Below are 17,494 nucleotides of genomic sequence, written 5' to 3' on the forward strand. Positions count from 1 at the left end.
AAATAAGCAATTATGCCAAAGTCAGGACTACATCACCCTGTTGCAGGCTGGATAGTAACTTTTGAGCCTGCAGAGTGTCAGCCTCATAGCTTTAGCCCTCGCTGCAAAATCCTAGTTTCCATGGGGTATTTTTCTCTATGTAGAATAGACTGGAAATGCATAGAGAAAGCTGAAAACAGTGAATGGTCATACTGAAAGAAAATGTGATGCCAGAGCCAGGATTACACTGCCATGAAGTAGGGTGGATAGTACCTTGAATGCCTGTCAAGTTTCAGCCTCCTAGCTTTATCCCTGCTGAGAAATCCTGTTTTTTATGTGGCATTTTTATTTATGTAGAATAGACTGGAATTGCATACATAAAGCTAAAACAGTAAACTGTCATACAGAAACAAGTTGTTACTCCAATGCCAGTAGTACAGTATCCTGCTGTAGGGTGGATAGTACCCAGAATGCTTGCAGAGTTTCAGCCTCCTAGCTTTACCTCTCACTGAGAAACCCTAGTTTTATGTGTTATTTTTCAATGTAGAATAGAATGGAATTGTTTAGAGAAAGCTAAAAACAGTAAACAGTCATTCAGAAACAAGCAATTATTCCTGTGCCAGGACTAAAGTACCCTACTTTAGGGTGGATATTACCCTATATACCTGCAGCGTTTCAGCCTCCCAACTTTACCCCTTGCTGAGAAATGATTTTTATGGGGTATTTTTCTTTATGTAGAATAGACTGGAAATGAATAGAGAAAGCAAAAAACAGTGAACGGTCATACTGAAAGTAGAAGTTATGGTAGAGCCAGGATAAGAGTGCCCTGTTGTAGGGTGGATAGTACCCTGTATGACTGTAGTTTTTCAGCCTCCTAGCTTTACCCCTCATTGACAAATCCTAGTTTCCATGTGGTATTTTGCTTTATGTAGAATAGACTGGAATTGCTTAGAAAAAGCTAAAAAGAGTAAAAGGTCAGGCAAAAATAAGCAATTATGCCAGAGTCAGGATTACAGCTCCCTGATGAGGGTGGATAGTGCCCTGTGGGCCTGCAGAGTTTCAGCCTCCTAGCTCTAATGCTCGTTGAGAAATCCTAGTTTTTATGAGGTATTTTTCTTTATGTAGAATAGACTCAAAATACATAGAGAAAGCAAAAAAACCAGTGAATGGTCATACTGAATGCCTGCAAAGTTTCAGCCTCCTAACTTTACCTCTCGCTATGCACGTTATGCTAGAGCCAGGTTTTTTAGGGTGGATAGTACCCTGTATGCATGCAGCATTTTGGCCTTCTATCCTTACCCCTCTTTGAGAAATCCAAGTTTCCATGGGGTATTTTTCTTTATGTAGAATAGACTGGAATTGCATAGAGAAAGCTAAAAACAGTAAGCAGTCATACAAAAATAAGCAATTATTCCAGATTCAGGATTACATCGCCCTATTAAAGGGTGGATAGTATCGTGTGGGCCTGCAGAGTTTAAGCCTCCTAGCTTTACCCCTCACTGAGAAATTCTATTTTCCATGGGATACTTTTCTCTATGTAGAATAGACTGGGAATGCATAGAGAATGCTAAAAAAAGAGACCGGTCATACTGAAAGAAGATGTGATGCCAGAGCCTGGATTACAGTACCCTGAAGTAATATGTATATTACCCTGAATGCCTACAGAGTTTCAGCCTCCTAGCTTTATCTGTTGCTGAGAAATCATAGTTCTTCTGGGGTATTTTTCTTAATATAGAATAGCCAGGAATTGCTTAGAAAAAGCTAAAAACAGGAAACGGACATACAAAAACAAGCCAATTTTCCACTACCAGGATTGCAGTGTCCTATTTTTGGGTGGATAGCACCCTGAATGCCAGCAGAGTTTTAGCCTCCTAGCTTTACCTGTCGTTGACAAATCCTGGTTTCCATGGGGCATTTTTCTTCACGTAGAATAGACTGGAAGTGCATAGAGAAAGCTAAAAACAGTAAACAGTCATACAGAAATCAGCAATTAGATCAGTGTCAGGATTACAGTACCCTGTTGTAGGGTGGATATTACCCTGTATGCCTGCGAAATTTCAGCCTCCTAGCTTTACTCCTCACTGAGAAATCCTAGTTTAAATGAGGTATCTTTATATAGAATAGACTGGAAATGCATAGAGAAAGCAAAAAAATTGAACAGTCATACTGAAAGAAGTAGTTATGCTACAGCCAGGATAACAGTGCCCTGTTTTAGGGTGGATAGTACCCTATCTGCCTGCAGCATTTCAGCCTTCTAGCCTTACCCCTCTTTGAGAAATCCTTGTTACCATGGGGTATTGTTCTTTATGTAGAATAGACTGAAATTGCATAGAGAACGCTAAATACAGTAAGCTGTCATACAGAAATAAGCAATTATGCCAGAGTCAGGACTACTGCACCCTGTTGTAGGGTGGATAGTACCCTGTGGGCCTGCAGAGTTTCAACTTCATAGCTTTACACCTCACTGAGAAGTCCTATTTTCCATGGGATATTTTTCTCTATGTAGAATAGAATGAAAATGCATAGAGAAAGCAAAATAAGAGACTGGTCATACTGAAAGAATATGATGCCAGAGCCAGGATTACAGTTCCATGAAGTAGGGTAGATAGTACCTTCAATGCCTGCTGAGTTTCAGCCTCCAAGCTTTACCCCCGCTGAGAAACCCTATTTTTGTGGGATATTTGTCTTTATGTAGAATAGACTGCAAATGCATAGGGAAAGCAAAAAGAAGTGAATGGTCATAGTCAAAGTAGAATTTATGCTAGAGCCAGAATAACAGTGCCCTGTTATAGGGTGGATAGTACCCTGTATGACTGTAGCTTTTCAGCCTCCTTCCTTTTCCCCCTTGCTGACAAATCCTAGTTTCCACTGGGTATTTTGCTTTATGTAGAATAGGCTGGAATTGCTTAGAGAAAGCTATAAACAGTAAAAGGTCAGGCAGAAATAAACAATTATGCCAGATTCAGGATTACATCTCCCTGTTGAGGGTGTATTGTTCCATGTGGGCCTGCAGTATTTAAGCCTCCTAGCTTTAACCCTAGCTGAGAAATCCTAGTTTAAATGGGGTAACTTTCTCTATGTAGAATAGACTTGAAATGCAGAGAGAAAGCTAAAAACAGTGAATGGTCATACTGAAAGAAGTTACATCAGAGCCAGCATTGCAGTCCCCTGTTGTAGGGTGGACAGTGCCCTGAATGCCTGTAGAGTTTCAGCCTACTAGATTTATCCCTCACTGAGAAATCCTAGTTTTTATGGGATAGTTTCCTTTATGTAGAATAGACTGGAATTGCATAGAGAAAGCTAAAATAATAAACGGTCACACAGAAATAAGCAATTATGCCAGAGTCAAGATAACAGTGTCCTTTTGTAGGGTTGATAGTATCCTGTGGGCCAGCAGAGTTCAGCATCCTAGCTTTATGCTTTTCTGAGAAATCATAGTTTTTATGGGGTATGTTTCTTTAAGTAGAATACACTGGAATTGCATAGAGAAAGCTACAAAGAGTAAACGGTCACACAGAAACAAGCAATTATGCCAGTGCAAGGATTACATTGCCCTGTTGTAGGGTGGATAGTACCCTGAATGTCTGCAGAATTTCAGCCTCTGAGCTTTTCCCTAGTTGAGAAAGTATAGTTTCCATGGGGTATTTTTCTCTAAGTAGAATATACTGGAAATGCAGAGAGAAAGCTAAAAAACAGTGAATGGTCATACTGAAAGATGATGCCAGAGCCAGGATTACACTGCCTTGAAGTAGTATGGATATTACCCTGAACGCCTGCCGAGCCTGATAGCTTTATCTCTCTCTAAGAAATCCTAGTTATTCTGGGGTATTTTTCTTAATGTAGAATAGATGGGAATTGCTTAGAGAAAGCTAAAAACAATAAACAGATATACAGAAACAAGCAATTATGCCACTACAAGGATTACAGTGCCTTGTTTTAGGGTGGATAGCACCCTGAATGCCTGCAGAGTTTTAGCCTCCTAGTTTTACCCCTCACTGACTAATCCTAGTTTTATGCGGTATTTTTCTTTATTTACAATACACTGGAAATCCGTAGAGAAAGCAAAAAACTGTGAACAGTCATACTGAAAGAAGAAGAAGTTATGCTATAGCCAGGATAACAGTGCTCTGTTGTAGGGTGGATAGTAACATGTATGCCTGTAATGTTTCAGCCTCCTAGCTTTACCTGTTACTGACAAATCCTGGTTTCCATGGGGTATTTTTCTTTATGTAGAATAGACTGGAATTGCTTAGAGAAAGCTAAAAAAAAAAACAGTCATACAGAATCGGCAATTATGCCAGAGTCAGGATTACAGTGCTCCTGTTGTGTGGTGGATAGTGCACTGTGGGTCTGCAGAATTTCAGCCTTCTAGCTTTACCCCTCACTGAGAAATTCTAGTTTTAATGGGGTATCTTTCTCTTTACCCTGGAAATGCATAGAGAAATATTAAAACAGTGCACGGTCATACTGAAAGAAGATATGATGCCAGTACCAGGGTTACAGTGCCTTGTTTTAGGGTGGATAACACCCTGATGGCCTGCAGAGTTTCATCTTCCTAGCTTTACGCCTTGTTGAGAAAGTCTAGTTTTTAATGGAGTATTTTTCTTTATGTAGAATAGACTGGAAATGCATAGAGAAAACAAAAAACAGTAAGTGGTCATATAGAAATAAGTAATTATGCCAGAATTAGGACTATTTGTCTCTATGTAGAATAGACTAAACATGCATAGAGAAAGCTAAAAAAGAGACTGGTCATACTGAAAGAAGATGTGATGTCAGAGCCAGGATTACAGTGCCATGAAGTAGGGTGAATAGTACATTGAATACCTGCCAAGTTTCAGCCTCCTAGCTTTAACCCCGCTAAAAAATCTTATTTTATGTGGTATTTTTCTTTATGTAAAATAGAGTGGAATTGCACACAGAAAGCTAAAAACTGTAAACTGTCATACAGAAGTAAGCTGTTATGCCAATGCCAGGGTTTCTGTTGTAGGGTGGATAGTACCCTGAATGCCTGCAGCATTTCAGCCTCCTAGCTTTACCCCCCCCCCACTGGGTAAATCCTACTTTTTATAGGTTATTTTTCTTTATGTAGAATAGACCGGAATTTCATAGAGAATGCTAAAAACAGTAAACGTTCATACAAAAACAAGCAATTATGCCAGTGCCAGCTTACAGTGCACTGCAGTAGGGTGGATATTACCCTGTACGCCTGCAGTGATTCAGCCTCCTAGCTTTACCCCTCGCTGAAAAATCCTAGTTTCCTTGGGGTATTTTTCTTTATGTAGAATAGTCTGGAATTGCATAGAGAAAGCTAAAAATAGTAAATGGTGATACAGAAATAAGCAATTATGCCAGAGTCAGGACTACGGTGCCCTGTTGCTGGGTGACTAGTAGCTTGTGAGACTGCAGAATGTCAGCCTCATAGCTTTACCCCTCACTGAGAAATCCTAGTTTCCATGCGGTATCTTTCTCTATGTAGAATAGACTGGAATTGCATACAGAAAGCTAGAAACAGTAAACTGTCATACAAAAAACAAGTTATTATGCCAATACCGGGATTACATTAGCCTATTGTATTGTGGATAGTACCCTGAATACCTGCAGAGTTTCAGCTTCCTAGCTTTACCCCTCGCTGAGAAACTCTAGTTTTATGGGTTATTTTTCTATGTAGAATAGACTGGAATTTTATAGAGAAAGCTAAAAACAGTCATTGAGAAACAAGCAATTATTCCAGTGCCAGGATTACAGTACCCTATTGTAGAGTGGATATTACAATGTATACCTGCAGCATTTCAGCCTGATAGCTTTACCCCTCACTTTAAACTCTTAGTTATTTATGGGATATTTTTCTTTATGTAGAATAGACTGGAAATGCATAGAGAAAGCAAAAAACACAGAACCGTCATACTGAAAGTAAAAGTTATGCTAGAGCCAGGATAGCAATGCCCTGTTGTAGGGTAGATAGTACCCTGTATGACTGTAGCTTTTCAGCCTCCTAGCTTTACCCCTTGCTGACAAATCCTAGTTTGCATTTGGTATTTTGCTTTATGTATAATAGACTGGAATTGGTTAGAGAAAGCTGAAAAGAGTAAAAGGTCAGGCAGAAATAAGCAGTTATGCTAGAGTCATGATTACAGCATCCTGTTGTGGGTGGACAGTGCTCTGTGGGCCTGCAAAGTTTCAGCTTCCTAGCTTTCACCCTCACTGAGAAATCCTAGTTTAAATGGCGTAACTTTCTCTATGTAGAATCGACTGGAAATGCATAGAGAAAGCTAAACACAGTGAACAGTCATACTAAAAGAAGAAGTTATGTCAGAGCCAGCATTGCAGTCCCCTGTTGTAGTATGGATAGTGTCCTGAATGCCTAAAGAGTTTCAGCCTACTAGCTTTATCCATCACTGAGAAATCCTAGTTTTTATGGGGTAGTTTCCTTTATGTAGAATAGACTGGAATTGCATAGAGAAAGCTATAAAAATAAACGGTCACACAGAAATAAGCAATTATGCCTGAGTAAGTATTACAGCACCCTGTTGTAGGGTTGACAGTACCCTGTGGCCTGCAGAGTTTCAGCCTCCTAGCTTTACCCCTAACTGAAAAATCCTAGATTCCTTGGGGTGTTTTTCTCTATGTAGAATAGACTGGAAATGCATAGAGAAAGCTAAACTGAGAAAATGGTCACACAGAAACAAGCAATTTTGCCAGTGCCAGGATTACATTGCTGTGTTGTAGGGTGGATAGCACCCTGAATTCCTGCAGAGTTTCAGCCTCCTACCTTTACCCCTTGCTGAGAAATCCTAGTTTCCATGGGGTATTTTTCTGTATGTAGAAAAGACTGGAAATGCATAGAGATACCTAAAAACAGTGAACGGTCATACTGAAAGAAGATGTGATGCAAGAGCCAGGATAACAGTGCTCTGAAGTAGGAGGGATATTACCCTGAATGCCTACAGAATTTCAGCCTCTAGCTGAGAAATCCTAGTTCTTCTGGGGTATTTTTCTAAATGTAAATAACTAGGAATTGCTTACAGAAAGCTAAAAACAGTACACAGACATATAGAAACAAGCAATTCTGCCACTACCAAAATTGCAGTGCCCCGTTGTAAGGTGGATAGTACCCTGAGGGCCTGCAGAGTTTCAGCCTTTTACCTTTACCCCTCGCTGAGAAATCCTCGTTTTTATGTGGTATTTTTCTTTATGCACAATACACTGGAAATCCATAGAGAAAGCAAAAAACAGTGAACAGTCATACTGATAGAACAAGTTATGCTTGAGCCAGGATAACAGTGCCCTGTTGTAGGGTGGATAGTACTCAGTAATGCCTGTAGCATTTCAATCTCCTAGTTTTACCCGTTGCTGACAAATCCTGGTTTCCATGGGGTATTTTTCTTTACACAGAATAGACTGGAATTGCATAGAGAAAGCTAAAAACAGTAAACAGTTATACAAAAATCAGCAATTATGCCAGAGTCAAGATTACAGTGCCCTGTTGTAGGGTAGATAGTGCACTGTGGGCCTGCAGAGGTTTAGTCTCCAAGCTTTACTCTTCACTGAGAAATGCTAGTTTAAGCTTGTGTATGTCTGTCTGTCTAAGGTTGGTTAGTATGGGGGATGCATAGAGTAGGGTGGAGATTAGCGGGGAATTGGCTATGGAGATTCTAGCCACCTTGGTTAGGAATTGGTGGCTTTGATATAATGCACCAAGTTTCTTATGAACTTTTTTATTGTGAGAGATATGTGGATGTCAAATCTAAGTTTGTTGTCTATTTCCACACCGAGTAATTTTGTGTGTTCTGATGGAGTGATGATGGTATTGTCTTTGGCGAGAATGCTGAAGTGGGGGTGTTTTGGGTGGCTTTGGAAGGTTGGAACAGGAAACGTTTTGTCTTACTTGGGTTGAGTAGGAGTTGAGCATTGGATAGCCAGCTTTCTACAGAAAAGAATGATTCCTGTGTGATTTGTTGTAGTTCTGGTAGAGTGGGGGCAGAGCAGATGAGAGCAGAGTCATCTGTGTACTGTATAAGAGATGCTTGTGTGGTGGCAGTATAGGTTGTTAGTGAAAAGTGAGAATAGCAGAGGGCCAAGGATAGACCCTTGGGGAACTACGAGAGTATCTGGGAGGCAAGGTGATAGGTTATCGTCCCAGATTACTGATTGCTGGCATCAGTGTAGACAGCTGTGGAATCAGTTGCAGGCTGATTGTGAGAAGGAGAGCTTAGGGAGAGTAGTAGCTCATGAGATACCATGTCAAAGACCTTTGAGAGATCTAGAAATATGGCAATAGAGAAATGGCCATTGCTTTTGTGATGAAGTATAGTGTTGATGAAGGAAATCAGAGTGGAGGTAGTGCTGGGTATGGCCTGAAACCATGCTGCATTTTGGAGAGGAGATTATTAGCTAGGAGGTAGTTGGAGACCTGGGTGTTGATACATTTTTTAAGTGTCTTGGAGAGAGGGGAGAGGATAGCAATGGGGTGGTAACTAGAGAGGTTGGTTGAGGGGGTGCCTTTGTGGAGGGGAATGATGTGGGATTCTTTCCATATTGAGAGAACATAGCCTTCTGTTATGGAATGGTTGATTAGAATTGAAATTGAGTAGGCTAGTGTATCAGCTGCAATTTTCAAGTATTCAGAGGGGAGGTTGTCAGCTGCGAGTTTGGTGGGTTTAAGTTTTGACAATAGTCTTTTTATGTTGGAGGTAGGTACTGAGATGAAGAAGAAAAGAGGAGTGGGGTTTAGGGTTAGGAGTTGGAGGGCTGTTGTAGGGAAGTGTTGTTTGTTTAGAGATGTTATAGTTTCAGTGAAGTGTTTGTTGAAGGATTTAGCAATGCTGCTGGAGGTGTAGGGAATGGACGGCTGGGGGTATCAACCTTCCCTGGGTGGAAGATAGTGTTAATAGTAGACCAGAATTGCTTAGTGTTGTGGTTGGTAGAGTTTAGGGTGGATTTATAGTAGAGGGATTTGTCTAATTTTATTTGCTTTTTGGCTTTATTGCGCAGTTCAAGGAATGATTGCCTATCTGAGTTATTTTTTGTTAGTCGCCAGTGCTCCCAGGCCTTATCTCTGGATTTCATTAGGGTGCTGGTGGTCTTTTGTAACCATGGGGCATGCCTGGATCTGACTTTAGCATTTCTTACAGGGGCATGGGTGTTTAGGATGGTTTAGGATTTCTCAGCGAGGGGTGAAGCTAGGAGGATGACACACTGCAGGCATATGAGGTAATATACACCCTACTACAGCGCACTGTAAGCCCGGCACAGGCATAATTGCTTTTTTCTGTATGACTGTTTACCATTTGTAGCTTTCTCTATGAAATTCCAGTCTTTTCTACATAGACAAATACCCCATAAAAAGTAGGATTTCTCAGAAAGGCATAATGCTAGGAGGCTGACACTCTGCAGACATTCAGGGTAGTATCCACACTACAACAGGGCACTGAATGCTCACTCTGGCCTAATGTCTGCTTTTAGTATGACTATTCAGTGTGTTTAGCTTTCTCTATGCATTTCCTCTATTCTACATAGAGAAAGATACCCAATTTAAACTAGGATTTCTCAGCGACAGCTAAAGCTAGAAGGCTGAAACTCTGCTGGCCCACAGTGCAATATCTACACTGCAACTGGGTGCTATAATCCTGAATCTGGCATAATTGCTGATTTCTTTATGACTGTTTACTGTTTTTAGCTTTCTCTATGCAATTCCAGTCTATTCTACGTAAAGAAAAATACCCCATGGAAACCAGGATTTGTCAACGATGGCTAAAGCTAGGAGGCTGAAATGCTACAGGCATACAGGGTACTATCCACCCTACAAAAGGGTGCTGTTAGCCTAGCTCTAGCATAACTTATTCTTTCAGTATGAGTACTCACTATTTTTTGCTTTCTCTATGGATTTCTAGTGTATTGTACATAAAGAAAAATACCCCATAAAAACTAGGATTTCTTATTGAGGGGTAAAGCAAGAAGGCTGAAACTCTGCAGACATTCAAGGTGTTACCCACCCTAAAACATGGCACTGTAATCCCGGCTCTGGCATCACATCTTCTTTGAGTATGACTGTGCACTGTTTTTAGCTTTCTCTATGCATACCCAGTCTATTCTACATAGTGAAAAATACCCCATGGACACGATGATTTACCAGAGAGGGGTAAAGTTAGTAGGCTGAATCTTGGTAGGCATTCAGAAATAAAGAAATAAAGAAAAATACCCCATAAAAACTAAGATTTTTCAGTGAGTGGTTAAGATAGAAGTCTGAAATGCTGCAGGAATTCAGAGTACTATCCACCCTACAACAGGCTACTGTAACACTGGCATTGGCATAAAAGCTTGTTTCTGTATGACAGTTTACAGTTTTTAGCTTTCTGTATGCAATTACAGTCCATTCTGCATAAAGAAAAATACCACATAAAAAATAGGATTTCTCAGTGGGGGGTAAAGCTGGGAGGATGAAACGTAGCAAGCATTCAAGGTACTATCCACCCTACTTCATGGCACTGTAATCCTGTCTCTGACATCACATCTTCTTAAAGTATGACCAGTCTATTTTTTAGCTTTCCCTATGCATGTCTAGTCTATTCTACATAGAGAAAAATATTCCATGGAAAATAGGATTTCTCAGTGAGGGTTAACATTATGAGGCTGAAACTCTGCAGGCCCACAGGGTACTATCCACCCTACAACAGGGCAATGTAGTCCTGACTTTGACATAATTTCTTATTTCTGTATGACCGCTTACTGTTTTTAGCTTTCTCTATGCAATTCTAGTCTATTCTACATAAAGAAAAACACCCCATGGAAACTAGGATTTCTCAACGAAGGAAGCTGAAATGCTGCAGGCTGACAGGGTACTATCCACCCTGAAACAGGACACTGTTATCCTGGCTCTACCATAACTTCTTCTTTCAGTATGACCGTTCACTGTTTTTTTTTCTTTCTCTATGTATTTCCAGTCTATTCTACATAAAGAAAAAACAACATAAAAACTAGGATTTCTCAGTGGGGGTGTAAAGCTAGGAGGCTAAAATTCAACTGGCCATCAGCATGCTGTCCACCCTAAAAAAGAGCACTATAACCCTAACTCTGGTATCACATCTTCTTTCAGTATGACCATGCACTGTTTTAGCTTTCTCTATGCATTTCCAGTCTATTCTATACAGAGAAAGATATCATATTTAAACTAGGATTGCTATGCAAGAGGTAAAGCTAGGAGGCTGAAACTCTGCAGACCCACAGTCCACTATCCACCCTGCAAAAGGGAACTGTAATACTGACTCTGGCATAATTGCTGATTTCTGTATGACTGTTTACTGTTTTTAGCTTTCTCTATGCAATTCCAGTCTATTCTACATAAAGAAAAATACCCCATAGAAACCAGGATTTGTCAGTGATGTGTAAAGCTAGGAGGGTGAAACGCTACAGGCATACTTGGTACTATCCACCCTACAGCAGGGCACTGTTATCCTGGCTCTAGCATAACTTCTTCTTTCAGTATGACTGTTCACTGTTTTTTGCTTTCTCTATGGATTTCCAGTGTATAGTACATAAAGAAAAATACCCCCAAAAAACTAGGATTTATCAGCAAGAGGTAAAGCTTGGAGGCTGAAACTCTGTAGGCTTTCAGGGTGCTATCCACCCTAAAGCATGGCACTGTAATCCTGACTCTGGCATCATAACTTCCTTCACTATGACCATTCTCCTTTTTAGCTTTCTTTATGCATTTCCTGTCTATGCTACATAGAGAAAAATATCCCATGGAAAATAGGATTTCTCAGTGAGGGGTAAAGCTATGAGGCTGAATCTCTGCAGGCCCACATGGTACTATCCACCCTACAACAGGGCACTCTAGTCCTGACTCTGGCATAATTGCTTATTTCTGTATGACCGCTTACTGTTTTTAACTTTCTCTATGCAATTCCAGTCTATTCTACATAAAGAAAAATACCCCATACAAACTAGGATTTCTCAATGAGGAGTAAGGTAGGAGGCTGAAATGCTGCAGGTGTACAGGGTACTATCCACCCTAAAACTGGGCACTGTTATCCTAGCTCTAGCATAATTTCTTCTTTCAGTATGACTGTTCTCTGTTTTTTTTGCTTTCTCTATGCATTTTGAGTCTTTTCTGCATAAAGAAAAATACCCCATAAAAACTAGGATTTCTCAGTGAGGAGTAAATTTATTTATTTATTTATTTATTTACATTTGTTTACCGGGAAATTCTGACTGGATGCAGGTCCTTTTTCAATGGATGCTGTGGGAGAAATGGTCCACATCATGTACATGATTAAAAGAGATACAAAGTTGCAGCAACAGTAAACAACATTACAGGTTGTTGGCTTTAATACAATAACAAGATATTGATTATCAACAGTAAATACTGTAAATGTTGCAAGTTAAGATAGTTTCTTGTTGTTTATAATAGTAGTAACAAAGTTGCCAGACAAGATATTAAAGTATGTAAATACAACTAGCTATTTCTAACTGTGGTTAGTAGTGGCAATAGTATAGTTGGGTTAAGAGTCTAGGTGGGGGGGGGGGGCGTAAGGGTGGGAATGTTAGTCTGGATTAGAACAAGGATAAAGCCAATGCAAATTTAAGTGGAATTTGCACGCAGTCTTGAAAAGACTGCTGGAAGGTAGAGTAACTACTAGAGAATATAGAGGGTGGAAGATTGTTCGAAAGTTTAGATATGGTACATGAAAATATGGCTTCTCCTGCTGAGTTTTTGGGTTTGATAAGAGTGAGTTGATTTTTGTTGCTTGATCTTATGGGCCTAGTTGGAGAATGGTTTGAAGGGAATGAATGTTATGGGGCTGGTTAATAAATTTATGAGCAAAGGTGAGTTGATTAAAGTGAAGGAGTTGTGGGAGTTCTACCTAGGCTAACAGCACCCTTTTATAGGGTGGATAGTACCCTGTATGCCTGTAGCATTTCAGCCTCCTAGTTTTACCTGTCACTGACAAATCCTGGTTTCCATGGGGTATTTTTCTTTACATAGAAGAAAGTGGAATTGCATAGAAAAAGCTAAAAACAGTAAACAGTCATAGAGAAATCAGCAATCATGCCAGAGTCAGGCTTACAGTGCCCTGTTGTAGGGTGGATAGTGGCTGCAGAGTTTCAGTCTCCTAGCTTTACTCCTCGCTGAGAAATGCTAGTTTAAATGGGGTACTTTTCTCTATGTAGAATAGACTGGAACTGCATCGAGAAAGCTAAAAACAGTGAACAGTCATGCTGAAAGCAGAAGTTATGTCAGAGTGAGCATTCAGTGCCCTGTTGTAGGGTGGATACTGCCCTAAATGTCTGCAGAGGTTTGCCCTCCTAGTTTTATCCCTTTCTGAGAAATCCTAGTTTGTATAGGGTAGTTTCCTTTATGTAGAATAGACTGGAATTGCATAGAGAAAGATAAAAACAGTAAATGGTCATACAGAAACAAGCAATTATGCCAGTGTTAGGATTACAGTGCCATGTTGTAGGATGGATAGTACCCTGAATGCCTGCAGAGTTTCCGGATTCTAACTTTACCCCTCACTGAGAAATCCTACTTTTTATGGGGTATTTGTCTATGTAGAATAGACTGTAATTTCAGAGAGATAGCTAAAAACAGTAAATGGTCATATAGAAACAAGCAATTATGCCAGTGCCAGGCTTACAGTGCACTGTAATAGGGTGGATATTACCCTGTATGCCTGCAGTGTTTCCACCTCCTAGCTTTAGCCCTCGCTGAAAAATCCTAGTTTCCACTGGGTATTTTTCTTTATGTAGAATAGACAGGAATTGCATAGAAAAGCTAAAAACAGCAAACGGAGATACAGAAATAAGCAATTATGCCAGAATCAGGACTACAGCACCCTTTTACAGGGTGGATAGTATCTTGTGGGCCTGCAGAGTGTCAGCCTCATAGCTTTACCCCTCGCTGAGGAATCTTAGTTTACATGGGGTATTTTTCTCTATGTAGAATAGAATGGAAATGCATAGAGAAAGCTGAAAACAGTGAATGGTCATACTGAAAGAAGATGTGATGCCAGAGCCAGGATTACAGTGCCATGAAGTAGAGTGGATAGTACCTTGAATGCGTGTCAAGTTTCAGCCTCCTAGCTTTATCCCCGCTGAGAAATCCTATTTTTATATGGTATTTTTCTTTATGTAGAATAGACTGGAATTGCATACAGAAAGCTAAAAACAGTAAACTGTCATACAGAAACAAACTATTATGCCCATGCCAGTATTACAGTAGCATGTCTAAGAGTGGACAGTACCCTGAATGCCTGCAGAGTTTCAGCCTCCTAGCTTTACCTCTCACTGTGAACCCTAGTTTTATGGGTCATTTGTCTATGTAGAATAGACTGGAATTGTATAGAGAAAGTTAAAAACAGTAAACGGTCATTCAGAAACAAGAAATTTTTCCAGTGCCAGGATTACAGTACCTTGTTGTTGGGTGGATATTACCCTGTATCCCTACAGCATTTCAGCCTCCTAGCTTTACACTTTGCTGAGAAGTCCTAGTTTTTATGTTTTTTTTTTTCTTCATGTACAATAGACTGGAAATGCATAGAGAAAGCTAAAAACAGTGAACAGTCATACAGAAAGAAGATGTGATGCCAGAGCCAAGATTTCAGTGCCCCAAAGTAGTATTGATATTACCCTGAATGCCTACGGAGTTTCAGCCTCCTAGCTTTATCTCTCTCTAAGAAATCCTAGTTCTTCTGGGGTATTTTTCTTAATGTAGAATAGCCAGGAACTGCTCAGAGAAAGCGAAAGCTAAAAACAGTAAATGGACATACAGAAAGAAGCAATTATGCCACTATCAGGATTACAGTGCCCTGTTTTAGTGTGGATAGCACCCTGAATGCATGCAGAGTTATAGCCTCCTAGCTTTACCCCTCACTAAGAAATCCTAGTTTTATGGGGTATTTTTCTTTATGTACAATACACTGGAAATCCATAGAGAAAGCAAAAAGCAGTGGAGTCATACTGAAAGAAGAAGTTATGCTAGAGCCAGGATAACAGTGCCCTGTTGTAGTGTGGATAGTACCCTGTATGCCTGTAGAGTTTCAGCCTTCTAGCTTTACCTGTCACAGACAAATCCTGGTTTCCATGGGGTATTTGTCTTTGCATAGAATAGACTGGAATTGAATAGATAAAGCTAAAAACAGTAAACAGTCATGCAGAAATCAGCAATTATGCCAGAGTCAGAATTACAGCTCCCTGTTGTTCATAGGTTCATAGGTAAGTACTAGGCTATCTGCCCAAGGGCATCTTTAAGCCTAGCTAGAATGTGTTGGCTTTCGCCACCCCCTTAGATTAGTTCCCTGTGCCTCTGTCCAGCAGAGCCACTGCTGTGATCCCAGGGGTAAATTTTCTATTTCCCATCCACTCGTTAAGGTTTCTCTTGAAGAGTGTTAGTGAGGGGCTCTGGCCCAAGGGCATCTTTAAGCCTCACCAGAATGTATTGGCTTTCCCCACCCATTAGATATCTGCCCAAGGGCATCTTTAAGCCTAGCTAGAATGTGTTGGCTTTCACCACCCCCTTAGATTAGTTCCCTGTGCCTCTGTCCAGCAGATCCACTGCAGTGATCTCAGGGGTAAATTTTCTGTTTCCCATCCACTCGTCAAGGTTTCTCTTGAAGGCTCTGCCTAATGTAGATTTGAATCCTGTTCCAAAGCATGGGGAGTCTCTGGGACAGGAATCTATCCCTCCAGCATGTCCTATTTGTCATTGTGGTGAGGTTTAGATCCTTAGAGCGTGTGGCTCTCGGGGATTTGTTTTCAATTCTGGGTTGGACATGGCCTTGTATGTCAGGCAGAGATCACCTCTGAGTAAGAGGTATGCAACCGAGTACAGCTGGAGTTTCTTCAGTCGGGCTGCATAGAGCACCTGTTTAAGGCCAGTAATCCTCTTGGTGAGGTACTTCTGTGGTCTTTCCAGCTGTTGCAGGTGTCTTGTAAGGTACATCCCAAATGGGGCATTGTACTCTATGATGGGTCTGATGCGTGATGAGTAGAGGGGCACAATAAACTCTTTTGTTCTAGATGTGAGCCCTTTTGTGATTAGGTAGGCCACATATAAGGATTTTCTAACCTCCTTGGCAATATGATTATCAAAGGAGAGATTACTATCTACTTGGGTCCCCAGATCCCTTATTACATTTTCTGTATTTAGGGGACTACCACATATGTGGTAGTTTGTGGGTAATTTGTTTTTTTCCAAAGGGGATGACTATGCACTTTTTTATTTAGCTTGAGGCCATGATTTTGACACCAGGTATCAGTCTCAGTAAGACCCTTCTGGAGGATGTCTGTATCAGCCAGAGAGTCAATTATGGCCCCCAGTTTGCAGTCATCTGCAAACTTGGTCAGTCATAGTCTTCCTGTGCTTGCCTGTACCTCTGAGAAGTATATACCGAATAGGAGGGGTCCCAGGACTGAGCCCACTTGTAACCAGTTTAGAGTCAGACCTAGAGCCTGAAACTCTCACCGTGTGGGTTCTATCCATGAGCCAATTGGCAACCCATCTCGTGACATAGGGTTTTATGTTCAGGCTGGTGAGCTTGTCTATATCAGAATGGGGAATGGTGTCGAAAGCCTTTGCGAGGTCTAGGTAGGCTGTGTGGACCTCCTTTCCCTCATCTAAAACCTTGGTAACTGTCTCAAAGAAGTCCACTAGGTTTAGAAGGCATGATCTGCCCTTAACAAAGCCAAACTGGGTAGGGTCCAATGTTTGGAGGTTCCCAGTGTATCTGTTAATGAGTTCCATGATGATGCGATCCATAGCGTTGCAGAACAGTCTAGTCAGGCTTATAGGGCGATAGTTCCCAGGGCTTGTTGTGGCTCCACTTTTGTGGAACAGGATAACTGTTGCTGTGCACCACTCTATTTGTACATAGCCTATAGAGAGGCTGAGTTTCCACCTCAGTCTTTAGTAATGTGAAGTTTGCTTTTGAAAAGTTTTTCATTGTGGTTTCCTTGATTGGAGGTGGGGGTGGAATTTGGATATCCAGAGTGATTAGTCTATGGTGATCTAACCAGTGAGGGGTTGACCTCCAGTGTGGAACACTGGTCGCCCATGTTTGTGATGACCAGGTCCAATATGTTGTCACCTCTGATGGGGGTGATGACCAGTTGATCCAGGGCATTTGAGTTTATAAATTCTAAGAAGCACTGGGCAAGGGAGTTAGTACTTGAGTAGTTCTCCCAGTTAATGTTTGGGTATTTGAAATCATCCAATATTAGGGCATTTGGTAGGACCTTCACATTTTCCAGTGTCTCCAAAAATGTGGAATGGGGGTCCTGGGTCATGGAGGGTGATCTGTAGCAAGCCACAATTTGAATTGCAGTTTTGCCCATTGTTAGTTGCACATGGATGATCTCGGAGACATCGTGCTGCACCACTAACCTGGAGGTGTGGGTATCCTTGATGAATATGGATACACCCCAGCCTTTTATGTTTCGGTCTGGGTTCTGTGGCCAAAAAGTATGGTATGAGTTATAGCCTGGTAGTGCTGGGGTGCTCTCTGGAGCCTTAAAC

At 40.9% G+C, this 17,494-nt stretch overlaps 1 protein-coding gene across 1 annotated transcript in view; it reads left to right on the forward strand.

Moving 5' to 3' along the window:
- Positions 1 to 8,264: 8,264 nt before the first annotated feature.
- The window catches only part of UPK3A (uroplakin 3A), a 931,143-nt gene continuing 921,913 nt past the window's right edge, over positions 8,265 to 17,494 (forward strand). The window contains exon 1 of the mRNA XM_044087232.1: positions 8,265 to 8,319. Within this exon, the coding sequence (XP_043943167.1) occupies positions 8,265 to 8,319 (55 nt within the window). The remainder of the gene's footprint in view (positions 8,320 to 17,494) is intronic.

This window comes from Protopterus annectens, chromosome 11.part0 (genome assembly GCF_019279795.1).
Source record: "Protopterus annectens isolate FY-2018-M chromosome 11.part0, PAN1.0, whole genome shotgun sequence".
NCBI classification, from domain to species: domain Eukaryota; kingdom Metazoa; phylum Chordata; order Ceratodontiformes; family Protopteridae; genus Protopterus; species Protopterus annectens.